Source organism: Nestor notabilis, unplaced genomic scaffold, assembly GCF_000696875.1.
Source record: "Nestor notabilis isolate BGI_N333 unplaced genomic scaffold, ASM69687v1 scaffold3186, whole genome shotgun sequence".
Classification (NCBI taxonomy): Eukaryota; Metazoa; Chordata; class Aves; order Psittaciformes; family Psittacidae; genus Nestor; species Nestor notabilis.
Genome location: NW_009931310.1, coordinates 8,619 through 28,491, shown reverse-complemented (window position 1 = coordinate 28,491; position 19,873 = coordinate 8,619). Strand labels below are relative to the sequence as shown.

Here is a 19,873-nt window from a genome sequence, read left to right as displayed (position 1 = left end):
GAGGGTCTTCAGCAGAGGAAAATTAGATTTGCATAAAATTTGTTGTCCTATTTTAGAACAATCTACAATGGTTGAAAGATCCTCAATTTGAGACAAGTAACTCTGATAAAAGGGTGAAAGGTATTAGAGATTTGTACTTATTGTAATTGTAACATATCATACTGTATTGTAAATGTAATTACCAGAAGAGAGAATAGTGAGTGGATTCAAACTCTGTGGTGAGGCTACCACCAGATGTCAAATCAGAAGAAACAGATGCCTCCAGCAGCAGTTAGTAGATGCTTTCAAAAAGAATGCATCAATTGTTTTGACTGATTCCTATTTATGCTTTGCACAACTTGCTTCATCGAACAAATTCAAATTCCTAACCCAACTATGATGTGTTTAGAAGGATTTTGACATGTCAGCATCTCAGCTCTCTTCTGTCACAACTCAGCCTTCACCTTTCAGTCAGGTTTCCCCATGTCCTTCCTCCCTTACTCCTTCTACACATAGGCAAATTGATGGAATCTGTTGTCATACATCTGTCTCTTCTCTACTTCAAATTCCATTTTAAGACCTCTGTCTTCTATCAGATTTTTTTTATGTTGACACAACACCTTTGGGCATGACTAAACCTGCTGCATGTAGGCAGATTCCCAACTTTACCTCGTAACTCCACTTCTTGTAAACTGTCCTTCTCCTGTCATATAATCTAACCCCATGTTACCTCTATTGAGCACCTGATGTCATCATTCTTATTTAAGATGAGCTGTACTGTCAAGAATATACCACTGAAGAAAATTGAAATAAGCATCAGGGTTACATCACTAGGTCTTGAAATAGAATCATAAACTAGAATCATAGACTAGTTACGGTTGGAAAGGACCTTAAGGTCATCTAGTTCCAACCCCCCTGCCATGCACAGGGACACCCTGCACTAAACCATGTCACCCAAGACTGCATCCAACATGGCCTTGAACACTGCCAGGGATGGAGCATTCACAACTTCCTTGGGCAGCCCATTCCAGCGCCTCACCACCCTCACTGTAAAGAACTTCTTCCTTATATGTAACCTAAACCTCCCCTGTTTAATAAATAATAATAAATCCTCAATATGGAAGTCTGAATTTAACTGGATATTAGTACTAACATTTTTTTAAAGAAGCTACCAAGTGATGAGATCCATTAACAGAGCAATGTTATGAACACAGTAAATACTTTGCTGTAGCTTACGTAAGCGTAACGTAGCAGCTCTATTCCTGGTTACACACGGCAGAGGAATAATAGTATCTTAACTACATAACCTGAAAAGATCTACGTATAAGATGATGAAAACTTCTTTACCAGGTCTCAAGGAATTTATCAGTGTCTGGCTTTGACTCCAACGTCAGACGCTTCTCCAGTTCAAAGCTGTGAATTGAACGTAACTTTCGCACCAGTGGGACGTCTCTGTCTAGCTGAGTGGTCTCTGAGCGAACGCGAACCGGAGAACCGAGGCTCGGGGCATTAAGAATACCATTCACTGGCCCATGGCTGTTTTCTTCCTCTGTGGCAGCCTGTGCAAAATGTAAAGTAAAAACGTAACTCACTAAGAGCAGCAAAAAGAGGAAGACAAGGTACTGCATGGTGAATACCATCCAGGGTTTTAGCCTGGGACAATTTGTATTTGGAATGGTCCTTAAGTTCATGCTATAGTTAAGGTAGCTTAGATATGCTCTTCAGCACACACAACAGACAAAATACTCATAATATACCAGTTCTGGGCAGGTCTGAGATCAGGAGTCCCAAAACCCCAGTAATACACTAAAATTTGCTCTGGTATTTCACACCTACATCTGAAATTTTCTTTAATAGTCTGAAACGTGGCACTTGGTAGCATCTTCAGTCTGCTTTATAGTCAAGTGCTCTAATACTAAATCTACTAGACATTTCTGTGACTTAGAACTATGTTTTAGTTTGACCTTTTATACTAACTAGACATGATTTAGACCTAGGAAATCATGATCATCCTTAGTTTCAACAGGTATAACTAATAGAAATTGCCTTTGGTTAAACCAGAACAATTTCTTTCTCCCTTTTTGGTAAAAAAACCAAACACATTTGAAAATACACACTATATGCCTTATTCTTTCCCACAATACATTTTTTCTAGTACACCAGAAGTAACAGTCTCAAAATGAGACAGCTCACCTAGCTAAACATTTTAGCTAGGAGATTTTAGCACCAGATCCCTCTTTATGTTCAAAACATTTTTTTATCAAGAAACAGGGCTGCATTTGACTGACTATGAAATGAGATTAGGAGCAAGGAAGACAGGAACCACTTCTCAGAGACCACTTTTCAAAGCTGAGCAGCATTCTCTTCTAAAGACAAGCCTATGAGCCTCTTTGGATCAATACAATGGTATCGTATCTTATGGAGACAAAACCACCAAGTGAACTAAATGGATACTGCCAATCACACTGTCAATCTGTCAACTGAAAAATAATATTTAAGTGGGTTTTGCATATTCTGTATCTAACTTCTATACTTGCAGGATGCATGAAATTTGCTTTAGTTTCATTTAGTGAGCAAGAATCAAAATGTCTGAAGAATATAAATAAACTACAAAGAATCTCAAATTATCAGCAATCTACTATTCATTGTAAGGACCCAATGAAGTGACACAAGGCCTAAAAGCTTGTCTGCTTGTTCCAGTATATAAATCACTCTAATAAATTTATTAGCTCTACCATAAATCTTGTTTCCTTAGACCATTCTGGCTAACCTAGATTAGTAAAGCTGCAATATTAAGTATATTTTATGAGCACTATGAGGACAGGAAACTGTTCAAAGATGATCTTCACAATGCAGATTCATAAGTACCTTACAGATCCCCAGTTTTATTTTATTTCTATTTGCATCCATTTCTTCCCAAACATCTTTTTCCTGAGGACGCTGATGCCCAGGGGATCCAGGTAGTTTCTCTGGTGAGACACCAACAGGAATACCATTCTCTCCATCACTGAGCTGTTCATCAGGAAACACTTCATCTGTGTTTTCTCGCAGTAAGTCTCCTGGGATAGGAGTGGCATTGGCAATTCTACAAAAGCAGTTAAAAAAAAAAAACAAAACAGAAAGAAAAATTTTGAGACTCTAATGTATTTCTTGAAATCATTTTCTACTCTGTGAAGAGAAAGAAATAAAAAAATACAAGCAAAAGCATGCTTCTGTAGACAACAAATCTTGCAAATTATTTAACATAAAAGCCCTACCTATTGGCTTGCACAATTTATGTTTCTTTAATTTAGGCACATAACAAAAGGTGCAAATAAAAAACCAAACACTCAAAAGCTGGGGTTTATATAATGTTTTTGAAGCAACTTCTGAGAGCATTTGTTAGAGATCATGCCCAGGCCCCTGACTCTTCTACGTATTTTTCTATTAAAAAAAATATTAATGGCAATTTTCATAATGTAGTTTCTTTTCCCCAAAATTTGGAAGAATAACAAAACATACTGTGTAAAGAAGAGAGATCACTTAGCAAACTAAATGCTGTTTTAATCACTATTCTTAACACAGTGCTACTTTGGTACAATTATTGGTAATCAAAACGTAAGCATAACACTAACAAGATACTACATTTTAATTAAAGTCCCCCTGGTTTAGGACTAAGGCTTAACTCAGTATCTTCAAACTGAAGCAATGCTATTCCTAGAAGGTGAATGGTCAGAAGGTCAGTTAAAAGCCATTCCTTTACAGTCACCAAAATTGCAGCTAAGATTGTCAGTAACTCCAGTGTGATGCTTTGTGTGATAATGGAACTGAATCACATGCAAAATCCCTGTCAACTTCAGTGTGTTCAATAGTGCACACTGTACACCTGCATAATATCAACACCAGTTAATGTCTTGACTGATACTTATTTTAACACTTTTCAATGGCAGGGGGGTTGGAACTAGGTGATCTTAAGGTCCTTTCCAACCCTAACTATTCTATGATTCTACTTTGAAATACTGGGATTTAAAACATTCTTCATGAAATTCTGTTTTTCAGCCTCACTACACTGCCAAAACTTCCAAATCAGAACATTAGTGACTTGTAGATAAAAATTTTATCTACTCAAGGCCTAGAACAGGCTCAAAGTCTTCCTCCTCACCCAAAACCACATCTTGTATTCTCCAGTGATGAGTCCAACTTACTTAATTACAGAAGATCTCAAAGACCATATTAAATATTATTTTTAAACATGAACAAAATCTACTTCCAAATTTCCTATAAAGATCCATTAATTTTCCAAAGTTACAAGGAAATTGCAGCTAGTAGTTCATTCCAAGCTTAGAGAAAACAATGGGTTTATTTCCAGGCAGTTAAACATTTTAGTTTCACAAAATATGATTTAGCAAAGGATGGACTAGCAGATTTACATGTAATTTCTTTATGTACTATTTTTTATTGCTATAAATTTAGGGCTGCAGTGCTGATCATTCAGGACAGTATAAACAGGAACCCTAAAAAGGGAAGTATTTCAAATGCTCCCAAACCTCCATTCCTCTATTTATTGAATATCCTGCAGAAAAAACCTAAATTTTGGAGATAATTTCCCTTTGGTACTCCGTGGCTGCTTTTTAAGTGACCACAATGTGCATACATACCCAATTGCAGCCGGAGTAAGACGAGTGTGTAGCTGAGGTGTGGTTGAAGTTGTTGTTGTTGTCAGAGAGCCGTCAGTTCCACTCTTCTCCCAGTCAAAAGGGTCACTTTCAATAACCCCAAATGTTTTCATGCTGTTGTCAAACACAGACATGAGAAGCTAAAAATGAAGAAGAAAGTTAATGAGCTTCATTTTGTCTAAGAGATCAATTATGAAATATCCTCCTGTAATACTTTAAGATGCCTCCTCTTTAAGATTTTGACTAACTACAATTCTCAAAGAAAAATGACACAGTTCTTTATATCAACTATTTCCCATTTTCCAAGGTTCCAAAGTCAAGGTATGTAAAATTTAAAAATAAAGAAGCAAACCACATCTGTGCTTTTATCAGTAAAGAGAGGCAAAGGTACACCATAAGCTTCCATAAAAAGATGGAAAGACATACACACATGACTACATTGCTGCAGAATAGCATCCAACAGCTCTCCAGCTGTGGAAGATAAAGAAGTACATTCAGTAACACCATTAAAAACCAAGGAAATTAATAAGTATGTAGGGAAGGATACTGATTTGTTAATTCATATATTTCTGTCATGTAGAAGTATGTATTATTTACTTTATCTAATGCTGACATTCATCCTGCAGAAATGTCACACTGGAAGCTTTCCACCCTTGTTTTATGCTATGAAAAAGCAACTAGAACAAGTTGTTTCCGTGACAGAGAAAGAACTTGCATCTACTTTCCTCTCCCTGTGAATAAACTTTGTCTCATTCTAGTTACTGGTGGGAGGCTGTGTCCACATCACATCATCTCTTACTCTGTAACATTTCTAAAGTTAATCCATCCTCCTGCTCCAAAGCTGAAACTCTAGTTTTCATTCTTTCTTCCATTCTTGGATGCTGAAAATTTTTCTCTGGCCTCCTTTGAAAACACACACCCTTTCACAACTTAAAAGGGATGGGAAGTATGGATTGTTTTCCTTATATAAAGCGGTTGTATCCTTACTCTCAAGAACCTTTGGTGTGCCATCTATCTGTCAGTTCTGGAGTGCTACTGAACTGCGCAAAGCCATATTTCACTCTCTGTCCCATATGTACTCTCCTTTATTCTCATCTTCCTGCAAACCTTAAGGAGTCTCTCTGAAGTAATTTTTTAAGGTCATTCACCTTTAAATCTTTCCTACAATTTCAGCTATAATGCAAATACAAACTCAAATGCTTAATGTCGTCAGGAGGCTGTGGCAATGTGTGCATAAATACCCGAATTATACAAACATATCTGACATTGCCAAATCAAATGTGGATTCTGGGCCTGGGCCAAGAACTTTTTAGGCTGTAAACTCTTCTTGTGGTTTAGACCCAGCCAGTAACTTAGCACCACACAGCCATTTGTTCACACCTCCCCTCCCTTACCCCTTTTCCTCCCCAGGTTTGGTTGGGGAGGGGAATCGGTAGAATGTAACCCCACAGGTTGAGATAAGAACAGTTGAATAACTAAAATAAAGTAAACCAGAAAGAATACTATTAATAACAATAATAATAGGAAACAAGACATGAAAGCTCAGAAAACACAAGTGATGCATAACACGATTGCTCGCTACCCACTGACTCATACCCAGACGACCCAAGCAGCAATCAAAATTACTAGGGTTTTGGTGATCTCTGTAGTCAGTACTTCAGGCTTGAAAACCCACAATGGCTGCATGTTGTGCTCTAGCTGTATGTAGCTGTATATGGTGCTCAGCTCCAGATTTTGGAAAACTGCCGGAATGATGATCACTAAGGAAACAATCTGATCAATTTAACTTAAGGAGCACCTGCTAGAAGCTACAATATGAGGACAGCACCTGATCCTAACAGAATACTGCACAGACTGCAAAGCAACTGCCAATTGTTTTTAGAAACTTGACGGCCTTAATCTTCCCAAATGGAAAAAAAATGACATCTTTGAATCACAGTTTCCATGGCACTAGATGGTTATTAAATTAACTTTGTGGTGGCACAACCCACAATCAGTACCAAGACTACGCAATGAAATCAAAGGAAATTGAAGATGGAAGAGCATAAAGATCTGCTATTTAAAAATCAGAAAGACAAAATAGTAAAAAAAAGTTTACCTGGTAATCAGGCTTTGTAAAGTAATCTAAATTAGCAATGTGATCCAGAAAGACGTTGAATTCTTGGGGAAGATGTTTCAACATAAGTCTGTGCTCGTACCTTTCTTTAATGGAGCCCACTTGCTCCTAGGAGTAAACACAGCAAGCATTAATACTCCTTCATTCTCTGCTATGAAATATTCACCTTGTATCTTACAGCCATTTAATACACTACTGGCCAGAAAGATAGGTAAGTGCATTACACTGAATATGACTGAGGAAAGCAATTCTACATCAGATAGCAAGGTAAAAGACTCTGTCATTGCCTTCAGTACACATGCAAAATAACGTACAAACATCAAATTCAATATGAAAAGTCATTTAATTTCCTGCTGTGTTTGAATACTGCCTGATATCAAGGACTGCCATTAGACACTCCAATCCTTTTAAAAAGCATTTTTTAGAGAGCTAAATGTCCCACTACATCATCTGAAGTTCAGTTACTTTTTGGTGTATATTTGGTCATCACAGCATGTTGCACAAGATTAGTAAATCCTGTTGGTGTAATAGGAATAAATAAAAACAAACAAAAAAGACATACTACCTGTATACCACTTGTCATCTATCAATGCATAAACTACAACAGAGAGTAATCTGGTTTCAATCTAATTTCTAAAGAAGTTGAAAGAAGCAATAATAAGCTAAGTAGATGTTGTTTCTTCACATACCTCACCTATATTATATATGACTAAAGGCATTACAGTGTATTGACTGATTCGCTTTTGTTCACCAGCAAGTAAGAAATGCCCATTTCACAAATAATCAAAGTAGATAATAAATTCTAAATCTCTGATTGGTGAAATAAAAAAGTACTCAAGTGAAAACAGGAGAATTAAATAAATGGCATATATATACTCACTTTTGTCTTTTAAACACTTGCAAACTAGACACACAATCCACTTCCTGCCTAGAACAGTTCATAAAACTTGATTGCTTTTTATACCATGACACTAGTAATAAGAACTAACACTTAGAAAATACTGGAAAATGTAATGTTAAAATTAATGAACCAGACATTCTTAGTGTAATCTTTATCTCAGCATTCGCCTGCAATCCAGAAGTAAATCTCCCTTGTGCTCTTTGGTTTCACTTCCAGGCTTACCTTATCTTTTATTTTTCTCCAAGGCAGCTGCCCAACCACAAATTCCACCAACATGTAGAATAGGGACCAGAGGTCATCATGTCGACCCATTTCCTGTGAAAAAGAAATATTATTCTTACAAATACCTACATGACAAAAGGGAAGATAGATTCTTTACTACTCTGGGGACTTAAATTATTATAGATTAAAAATCATATAATCAATGCTGCAAAAAAGTTTGTATAATTAAATCCAGCAACTACTGTAAGTAGTAAATTTCCAAAGAAGATGCAGAGAAACAAAACAGAAGTTGAAGTGTGTTAAAATAACATTGCAAATCTCTATACTGGAAGAGCTGTTGATTCAGATTTCGTACTATCACTATTATTTCTACAACAAGAACTTTTTTACCCATGACTACTGTATATTATCCTTTCCCAAAATTTGTAGTATTAATTTCTACATATACATTTTGGGAAATTATAATTTAATTAATACTTAAAAGTATTAATTTATACATAACAAATACACTCATAAGTATACAAAGAAGGAAAGCAATAGCAACTGCATTACAGACTGCTTTCAGCTACATGAGATGGGTATGATATAGATGGAGATACTCACTCTGTTTCTATGAGCATTGATGGATGCATATCGTACTGTTCCTCGAAAACCAGCGACAGCTCGTGGCTGTCAAAGAATAGAAAAAGATTCTCATTATCAGAAATAAACCCTCTGATGACTTAACTTAGCATCGACCAAGTTAGTACAGTGCCACAAGAAGTATCATTTGAGGCTTTTATTTCAATTTACTGTGTTTCTACAAGTTCTCAGTGGAAATCCAAGTAGGCACCACAAAGTGACACACGTCATAGTTTTTTAATAGTCTCTTTATGTCAGTTTTTGTTCTCCACAGGCATCAAATCCTGCTTAATTCATTCCTCAAAAAAGCTGTATGGCAGAACTATTCCTCTTTTTTTCCCCAATAATGAAGTTATTTCTTGGTTTTAACTGTTAGAAGTTTGAGTTTCTAAATTCTGATAGGATCTAAACCATGATTTCTTCCACTTGGCTGTAATACACCAATATTACATGGTGTGAGCAGATAACCAAGCATTTATTGAAGTGTGTTAGCAATATTTTCACGAATTATTTTCTGAACTAGCAAACCAATCAACTTCTTTAGAAATTCCAAAGCAGGGAAAGCCACAGGTAAGTCTCAAAGCTGTGGCTGAGCAATAAACAGCAAAGGCTGCACTACAGGCACCAGTTAAAAACATTTCTTTCTTTTCTAGTTTCTGAATATCAGCATTTCCTCCCAGACACTCTAGATATTGCAGGACTGTAAGTCAGTTGATGTTTTATAATCACAGAATATATTTTCCCATCCTTCTTTCCTTCAAAGAAAATGTTACAAAAAGAAGTACATAATTGATAATAGTGATAATTAGTACATATTTACAATTAAAAAAAATAATCAAATAATGGTGTTATTACATTGCCTAAGACAGATACCCAATCCATGCTATCCCCTTTATTATTCTTTCTGCATAAGAGAACTACCAGAACTGCTAAATTTGCTTTCTTTTACAAAGTCTTATCTTCCTAAATAATACTTTTTTGTTTCCTCTAACAGTGAATGTGAGAAACTTTAATTACCTTCCTCACCTCTGACTTGTACTCACTGGGTATTGGTGATCTGTCTGCCTGCCCCACACTCATGACAATTCTTAAGATTTTTTAAAAAATCAGCACAATACATTGAAAAGTCTGGTTTGATACACACACACAGATAACCACAATACAAATTTATTACCCTATTAAGATAAAACACTTCAGTCTCTCCCCACGTATGTATACAAAGGTATAATTTCTTCTTATCTACCAAGAGATGCTACACAGAGCTATCATTTAAGTACATCAGGAGCTGCCATTACTGTCAGTAACTCTATCAATTAAATCCAGCAGGATTATACACCAATATCTTCTAAAAGGATTCAGCAGCCTGTATAATCAATGTCCGTTAGAGTGGTACAAAGAGAATTGAACCAGTGTTGGTCAAGGTGGAGAATATTTTCTAGGATGTCCTTAGCATGCACAGGTTCATTGATGATTTTCCATAAATTTTAGGGTTTGCACATTATCATAAAGTTTAAATGGTACTTGTAACACACTTTGTGTTCAGGCAGGACAGACAATTGTGTTACTATCTTAAATCTTCTAAGTATATCATATTCCATACTGAACATTACCCTGAAATGAAGCATAACACTGTATTTGCAGAAATTTCACAGTCCCATGCAATCAGAAGCATATCTCAGAATGCTTTGGAACTGCTAAATTTCAGGAGAAACTAAATTTTTTTAAAAAAGGGATTTAAGTCTCCTTATCAGTAGCTCTGAAGATAGGCAAACCATCCAAGTAAGAATAATACAGCATCAGTGCCAAGACAAACAAAATACAGGTAAATGTCCAAAACCACGCAGTTTGATAAATAGCACTTCTTCAGAAGGGCACTGAAAGCTTAACTTTAAAACACCTGAAAACATAAATGCAGTAAACCCCAAGAGCATAAAGTTTCAGAAGATGAAACCAAATGGTTACTGTCTTCAGCCTCTAGTCTGACGTTAAAAAGGAAGGACTATATTTAGTTTTACTAAGTTAAATATTTCTGGTTTGGAGAAAATAATGAAAAATATGAAAACTAAGATGAAATGAGGCTTTTATTCCTAGAGTAACAACTTCAATTTCTACTTGATAACTAGCACAAAAGTATTTCAGTTGTTGGATAAGGATAAAAGAGTAAGAAATGGCAAATTATCCCATCCCCTAATAAAACCTAACAATCTGATATCTGACCTATTCCGGTTCTGTCCTGGGGGAGAAAAGTCCTTTTGGGGGAATTTCACTGCGTACCAACTCAATTGCTTTTGACTGTTAAAGTCACTGCCATCCTTAAACATTCCTGTGATATTATTTGCCCTATGATGATGTCAATTATCCTGAGTGAGAAGCATGAATATTGTTTTATACATTAGCTTATCATTAAATCAGCTCCAAATTCTTTACTCCAGCAAGGATATCTAAATTCTTTTACAATGTCTTGCCTTAAAGTGCAGTCACTGTTACCCTTTAAGACACAATGAAATACCTCTTACTGGTACTATTTAATAATGCTATTACAATGCCACACAACAACAATAAATTAATTCTATCACGTCACTAACAACATGAATGATGGCTGTAGTAGATCAAATCAAGTTTGCCCAATTCAGAATAGAATGTGTAGACTTCTGAGCATTTGCAAAACTTTGGAAACTGTTTCAAAGTTCTTTATGCATCTCACAACAGCTCACATGTAGTGAAAAAGAAATATCACAGGCAATAAGAGCAATTTCCTGAATGACTCACCATATTTTTTTCAAATAACCCCCCTCTGCTATTACCAATCATGTTAATTTGCTTTTAGATGCCTCCAGATTTTTCCCATCTGAGCTCACCTGCCACCACCTTGCTGAAACATTGTTTGTAGTATTGTCTTCCAGATGCCTTATGTAAGAAAGGTGCTACCACAGCAACTGAGCTTCCTTAAAGCAAAGTAGATTTCTTTGTTGAGAATAAAGCTTAATAGGTCAATTTTTTCAGTCATTACAGGTGGCTTATTGAGACAACCCTACAGGATCTATGGCATTTTTGGAGCATATGGCTGGCTACTAAAGAAATGGTGAATTCTGCATTTAATTAATTCCACTGACACCCTTGATTAAAATGGATCCCATCTATTTTCCTTTCCATAGCAAATACCATAATCAGCATTCTCCTGTATTTTCACTTGAAATTTAGCAGCATCTTATCAGTCATAGGCTTGAAGCTCAGATTTGACACAAAACGTACTTTGAAAATCTTCTACAAAACTGTAACTTGTTTGGATCAGTTTACATAAAAAAGCTTTTTCTAACATTATTAGTTCAAGCAGTGATCCGGAAGTGAAAGCTGTCTCAGGTTTGATTACTATCACTAAATTCTTCAGACGTAAGTTAAATTATTTTGAAGATAACATGCATATGAAGGAGATTCAATTACTAGGAAGAATTTTTCTACATTTAAAGGTACTTTCTAATGTAACATCATTTTTCTTTGAAGGTCACCCTGCCCTGGAAATGCATGGAAGTGTCTTAGATAAACTACATGCAGGAAATTAGGAGTTCTGTCAAAAAGTGAACTATTTCCTCTAAGCACAGAGGTTTGCAGATTCCTGGGAGACATTATGCTTACAAACCTATCTACAGCTGTTGCTTCTTTGGAGGGGCCGTGGAGGAGGCAAATGACGCTCCTTAGCTCAGTTCAGTACCTCTAGATAAATGCTCTGGGTTTATTGCTCCAGGCAACAGTGGAAGTGTTATGCAGAGCAAAAAGTTAACTTTTTTACTGCAGTCATGGAAACTACATAATAAGCATGAAAAAAATACTACAGATTGGAACTATACATAGTTTCAATTCTTTAGAACCTTTCTTAACACCAAATAGATTCAAGTCATATTCCCATACACCCTTTTTTTGTGGGTATGGCCTTCACCATCTAATTTAATGCCTAGCATGTGTTAGCACAAGTTTGAAGTAAATGAAAAATTGAGGGATCATCTGGGTAAGGAAAGATCAAATAGTTGAGATATGCCATTACAATATATTATACATCTCAATTAGTTTTTACTGTATATACAGCTCTTCAAAACTATACTTTCAGCTTTGTATAAAAACCATATCTGACACTAATAACCAAGGTACTTGCACCTAGAACTCCTCATCAATCCATCTCCTACCAGTTGTCAGTATGACACATTATTTGGACTCAGATCTACCTAAACAGAAGTTGGTATTTCCAAAAATTGATTGCAGCTGTCTGATCCTATGCTACCTAGTCCTAGCAGAAGCTGGGTAACGAGCCAAGTTAACATCTAACAGTACAATTAAATTTTGCTATTGTGAGTTCTAACAGACATGTGGTGACAAATGATCACTTAACTCCAACTGCCTGTGCTATAAAGAGCATCACCATCTCCAAGACAGCAATATTTGATACACAAACCAGCCCCTGAACTACTCAGTTTTCAATCTGGAGTATTTACTTAGCCAATGTGATGCACTAGGTGAAAAAGGCAATGCTCCAAAGCTGATTCATGAGCAGATAAAAAGTCTGGTGGGCTGGATGTGGTAACAACCTACTAAGAGTCTGCCACAAGCCTGAACTTACTGCAGTGAAAAATCACACAGGATAAATCTGCCATGTGTATGTTTGCTTTGCCCTTTGCAGTCTTTCTTCTTCCTCTTATACCAGGAGCTGAAGCAGAGATTACTGTAAGAGGAAGACTACCCATGTAAACCAGCTAATGCTCTGACAGAATTTCCCCAGACAGCAGAGTATTGTTTTACTTATCTCCGTAAATAAAAATTTTACAGTTGTTTTACATCACGGAATGTTCCATGCTCTCTGCAGAGTGGAGAACCAAGACCTGCATTTTTAATCGTTTTGTATTATTATATTTGCATTTAGAATGATAATAATACTATTAAAGAGTTGCATGTATTCAGCAATAGACTTATTTCAGTAGTAACTTATTCTCAAGTAAGGGTGAGAAACGAAAGGTCTCAAGCAAGCTAACGTACATAAAATAACACACTTTCCTTCTTTTCAACTAGAAATAAATTAGAAATTAAAATTCCTGTTTTGATTTTGGTTTGCTTCTATTTTCACCAGAAAACAAATTTAACTGGACCAAACCATCTGTCATTTCCATTATAACAGCTTCTAATTTCAAACAAATGGGACAGCTCTTAAAGACTTTCAGTTCCTGCAAGTTTAATGAAAATCGACGATTAAAGACAGAACCCAAATTACTACCTTGACACAGAGGCAGACGGTTAAAATTCAATTAAAGTGGCTCACATTCATCTTAAGAGACACAAATCAGCTTGTCAATCAGCATGCATTTTAGATGGCAAGTAAGCATATGCCTAGTCCTGAAAGGCAACTACGTACTGGTCAGAAGGCAGGGTGTAGTACGAAGCTGAGAATACTAAGAAATTTGGAGGGCATAAGGGAAGCAGTACACAAACCCATACGAAGGCAGTAAGTTTCAGCATTCCTAAAATACTTTGATTTGCTTTTCAAAGATAACACCAAATCTCAGTGCAAAAATTATTTCTTCTTTTATTTTTAAAGGATGGTTACAGCCCGCTCTCCTGAGCATCTATCAGTTTTGTAGAAAATAAAGGAACTGCTGTATCAGAATATAGAACAGCTATACAGCACAGCAGAATTGCCAAATTAAATTTTTCAATGATTATTCAGATATATCAGTGTTCTGCACACCACAGGAAAGGAGAAAAAAACCCCAATATACACCAACAATTACAAAGTATTGTATTATGAGAAATAAATCTTTTTCTTAACTATTTATCAACCTGTTCCTCCAGACAGGCTATTAATAGATTGTATGTTCTTTTTATTTTTTACCCACAAGCTCCAAACAGCAGGTCACAAAGAATCTTCCTCTTAGAGAAATAACCATATATTAGTGACTTAAGTTTTTTACTTCATTTAATTATTGCAAGAATATTCCATAGAGATGTTACAAAAGAATCATACCACATGAAAGTCATAGATCCGTTTTAGCTGTGTCACCTTCTAAGTCAATTCATACTGCTTTTCTTCATCTTTTACATTAACTTACTACCTTCCTTTTTCACCTTCTACTATCACACACAAGACACCAGCTGTCTGTCTCTGTAACACCGATTTCTTTCATTTCTTCTTTGTCAGTAATACAATCAAACTTGCAAGGATCATGTTCCCCGGAAGCTGAAAATACTATCTATATATGTTGTAAGACTGTGCCATAAATAAGCTCCCTCTATGTCCCTGAAGGAGGTTATAGCAGAGAAAAATAAATACTGCTACTCTGGGTAGGCATAACATAGCTATACCATGATAGCTAAATAGGTTTTTCACTGGTAGGAGTATTGCACCTTGCAAAAACTTTTGAAACCTAACAATTTCGTAGTCATCTTAACCTCTCTATTCAAAAATAATGTCTGTACAAACCTCCCCAAAATAACTTGTCTTCCCTATAAAGTTATCACTAATTAAGAAAAGGAGCATCAAATGACTAATGTCATGATTCATTCAACTCATGCAGATTCCTGCTCTCAATTTTAAGAAGCGGGGGGAGGGAGAAGGGAAGAGAGGGGGGAGAGGGGGAATGGCTTTAAACTGAAAGGGGATAGATTTAGATTAGACATTACAAAGAAGTTCTTCCCTGTGAAGGGTGGTGAGGCACTGGAACAGGTTGCCCAGAGAAGCTGTGCCTGCCCCATCCCTGGCAGTGTTCAAGGCCAGGTTGGACACAGGGGCTTTAAGCAACCTGCTCTAGTGGAAGGTGTCCCTGCCTGTGACAGACGGGTTGGAACTGGATGATCTTTAAGGTCCATTCCCACTCTAATCATCCTATGAGTCTGTAACATTAATTAGGCTCCAGTCTTTGTTGACTTAAATGACATGGGGAAAGAATCAAGGAGTATGTATAGGTTATTTAAGAATCAGGCTACATGTTTACAACTTGCACTGAATGGCTCTGATATTATGTAATTCCTTTGCTACAGAACTGAAAGTTATGAAGAAAAATAAAATGCTCTAATAACTCCTCTTAGTCTGTTCCACAGCACTCCATTTACTGAAACAAAGTTTTTCTCTTTGAAGCAGTTAGTTTTTTAAAAAGCTATCAACTACCAAATGCTTAGCTCAGAATTTCGAAGGAAATCTTGCAAGCCTCATCTATTTCCAAAAATATACATAATATAGTCTGGCTGGTGCAGATTTGGTGAAGAAAAGCTGAAAGCATAGATTTAAAGTATTTGTTCATTAGTCATTTTCTCTGTTCTACAGTAGCAAAATGTACAGAACTGAATTTTATAGACATGAAAAGACAGAAGTGGGCTATAACAGGAAGAGAGAGTCAGGTTTCCAGAAAATTACACCAGTTGTCTCTTGCAACACTACTTTTGAATCGTTATTTATTAATGAAAATCTTTATTTTAGAAACAAATACTTTTTTTTTTAGGGCTTTTTAGGAATTTGTTTCTGTTTGTTTTGTTGGGTTTTTTTAAGAATTCAGCTTCTTAAATCATATTTCCAAACACCATCTGTCATCCTAAAATGAAACTTGAAGATTAAAAAAATCATTTGCTGGAAAATTTTCAGCACTGAAGAAAGGCAAGCAGCATTTATTTGATTTTGTACATAAACACCTGAACGGAATAAAATGTTCACTGCTTGATGTGAACAGGCTCGAAACCGCTTCCCTAGACAATAAAAAGACCTGAACATTTGCATCCGTGATTGCTTTCGCTGCATTTTTCTAAGGGTCAGACTGTAGAGCAGCTGGTGTCTCTTCTGCTTTAGCAGAGACATTTTTGTTACTGACAGGTCACCATTAAAGAGCATAAGTAAAGAGCATTAGAAAAATTTGGTGGATACTCCATCTCCTTTGGATTTGAATACCTTTGTTAATGTTTAGAGCAAGAGTTTTGTGGCTCCTTTAATGCATACTGTATAAGAAAAAACAATGCTACATTTCCTAGTTGTTCTAAAGTGAGGACTTCCCAGCTTGCTGAGGTTTAAGATTTGAAATTTCCAGGTTAAAAAAAAAGTATCTGGCAAGTTAGATCTAAAATACTGTAAACCTCCTTAATGTGTGCTAAAGAATATGATTTTTATTTTTTACTTATTTCAAATACACCCAGGAAAGTCTAGACACTTGAAATTAAGGTCATGCTCAACAAACCTATGAGGGTGAGAATTCTGTCCAAGCTGTTAATTTTGTTTAAATAACATCTGAAGACTGACCTAAAATCTAGCCACTGGGAAGAGCAAGAGAAAGGTGGGGAGAGGAGGGAAAGCAGTCACAGGGTAACTCTCTCTTTGACCTAAAAAGCTGTATTTATAAAAAATACAACAGTTCCACAGACAAAACAGGTCTTCCTTAAAATACCTTTTAAACCACTAGTCACGATACTCTCGAAGAGGAATGTCACATTCCAAACTAATTACTGAACGAGAGAAAAAGAAATTTGCTTCTTCATTCATCTTTGTTGAGTCCAAATCACCAGATTCAGGGGACTGGCTGTTAATTTGACTAACCACTGCCAGTCAGTGAGGCCTGCATACTGAGTAGAAAAACACAGATGTTTTAGATAAAAAGATGTTATCTGAACACCACCTTATTATGGATAGTTTTTCAACTGTGTTTTTCCCAAGCTTTGTCAGCTCAGCTTGCATACATGGTATCCTATCTTCTCTGTAAAACAAATACAATTCAGCTATTTGTAACTTGAAGTCCACATAAATAAAAGACCACAAAGACCAGGCCTGTGATAACACATAATTGTTGAATTTCTGGATTTTTAGATAATTATGACCTCAAATTCATTTTTAAAGGTTAGCCTGTTTTAGAGAATAGACTAATGACTTCTTTTTTCTTTCATTTTGCTTTCTTAATATAAATTTAATAGTATCTCAAAGAATAGTTGTGGTTAACTAGAGCTAGCTGTAGCACTGATGCCGTTAAGAATGCCAACGTCCTTCAGATTTTGTCCCTCAAGGTTTTCTATTTCTGTACCACAGCTGACACCTTCACTTTCCATTATCACCATGTAAACAGAGACATGTAATCTGAAGGCTGCATGAAGTCAGGTTTACATTCAAAAAGAATAATTTATTCTTCATTTCAATAAAAACCAGATGCTAGAACTATTTACTTCAGCTACCACTTAGGACAATGGGAAACAAAATGGTAAGTAAACTAATCCTCTGACAACACTCTCAAAAAAGCAATAAACAGTATTAATCTCAGAAACGTACTAAATTTGCATCCTGCTAAATATATTTGCCTGATGATTAAACAGAGGCTCCCCACAATTAAATTCACATTACCCTGCTTTGCAGTAATCAATTCTTATCTACACCATTAATTCAATTATTGGCTTCCTCTCTCCAACAATTTATTCCCCTGCCCTTTTCCTCCTCCTTTCTTTTAACAGCCTACATCATCCCCAGCAGTTTTTGTTCTCCTTCCCACACACATTTTTCTCTCTTCTGATTTTTTTCATCACCAGACAAGACTCCTTCCACCAGTGAGTGCTTCCTTATCAACTTCCAGTCTAGAATTTAATTCTATATCTACCCAAAAATTACCTGCATCCTATAACTGTCCCCAGCATGTAAAATCTAGTTTCAGAAGCCTAGACAGAAGCACACTACTGCCCATTTCTATATTCTTCATCCTATTCCCAGCTACACACATATCATTGTTCAACATTTCCCAAAAGTATATGAGGTCAAAATGTACTCCAAGCGAATAAAACAAAAACACACAAAAAGCCAGGGTTCAAACCACTGAGAACAGCAGCATAGTTGCAACAGAATTTGTTCATGTGCCATTTGTTTACTCTTTTTTTTTTCCCCACAGTTTAGAACAAGCTGATATTTTACTTTTCAGATACTGCATTTGGCTGTTCAGAACAAGTTCATTCTAATAAAACAGTACTAGAACTTCAATGTACATAAATCCATGTACAGAAGAAAAACCAAAACAAAAAACAACCCAAGCAGATCAAAACTATCCATTGTAAATAGTGAATTATATGTTAATAGAGTGAATACATTTCCAAAGACCTTATCTGCAAGAGTTACACCTTTTCCTGTTACTCTTAGAATGAATATACAATATATAGATAAATTAGCAGAGCATGTATATTTCATCTGTACTGTAAGGCATGTAACGCTAGTACTACCTACATCTAGAATATGACATTTGCATTTGCATTCAAGATCTCACTTGAAAATATTTAAATATATAAAGAAAAGACTTAAGATAGGCTTCAAGTTTTTTAGCTAATAAAGCATGGTTAAGTGCATTGAACAGAAAATAAGAAGTAGTATTACATTACATTTTCAGGAGGACTGTGAATTACTCTACACCCTTCCAAGCAACACTACAATACACATTTGTCATTACTTCCTCTGTTACATCCTTCACAATCCTACAAGCTGCAATAAATGCTTGTTTCTGACTTTCAGGTTCTAAACAGGTAATAGTATCAGATCATACAACTTGATGAAATGCAGCCCTTCACTACTCTCTTCAATATGTTCATATGTATTACAAATACCTTATTACTGAGCTACAAGAGATATATCCCTCCCTCTTTGAAGTTAGTTCCTCACAAACACAGTCATCCAGACTATGCTGATTATAGTGATTATAGTGCTGATTGAGCTGCAAGACAGGACAACTGTTAAAATGAATCAATTTCAAAATTAGCAGTTAAAAAATACTTTATTTTGCAGCAGTTATTCTGAGAGGGAACTATCTGTACCATGAAAAAATCTGCAAAGCATTTTTTTCTTTGCTTTATATTTTTATGTTCATCTATTTTCTTTGCATTTTGAAGACTTACCAGCTGAAGCAGACCACTGTAGTAAGATGATACTATAATACAAAAATTGCAACTACAACTATTTCATTTTAAGGCTAATACCTTGAACAAGTGGGAAACTGTCTCTGCTGACTGAATAACCCTAGAAAATCTAAAACTCCTGTGTCCTTCGGGTGATCAATAAAGGTTTTTCCTCTTGCCAGTATATTCAGATGTTGTGGCAGACTAATAAGGCTTGAACAGAAATATTTTCATTACATAAAAACCTGTCTCAAAATACTCCTTCCCATAATTTCCTGAAATTAATTCTTACTCATTTGTAAAAAGCAGGCTGGTATTTTCCCCATAAGGAAAATGCTGAATTTAAAGTTACAGTCCAGATAATTCTTACGGTATACCCGAAAAGATTAGTGCTTCTCTAACAGTTGCTGTATTACATTTATAATCAATTCTATTCCTTTTTTCCAACTTTACAACTGATCAATACCTACCTACACAGCCAATGTATAAAAATAAGACTTAGAAACT

At 35.9% G+C, this 19,873-nt stretch overlaps 1 protein-coding gene across 1 annotated transcript in view; it reads right to left on the bottom strand.

Moving 5' to 3' along the window:
• TTBK2 (tau tubulin kinase 2) overlaps window positions 1-19,873 on the bottom strand; it is a gene marked incomplete at its 5' end in the record, with an annotated part of 47,730 nt that overhangs the window by 20,926 nt on the left and 6,931 nt on the right. Inside the window, 6 exons of the mRNA XM_010015825.1 lie at window positions 1,327-1,538; window positions 2,848-3,064; window positions 4,617-4,774; window positions 6,733-6,858; window positions 7,874-7,966; window positions 8,477-8,542. Coding sequence (XP_010014127.1) covers window positions 1,327-1,538; window positions 2,848-3,064; window positions 4,617-4,774; window positions 6,733-6,858; window positions 7,874-7,966; window positions 8,477-8,542 — 872 coding nt within the window. The remainder of the gene's footprint in view (window positions 1-1,326; window positions 1,539-2,847; window positions 3,065-4,616; window positions 4,775-6,732; window positions 6,859-7,873; window positions 7,967-8,476; window positions 8,543-19,873) is intronic.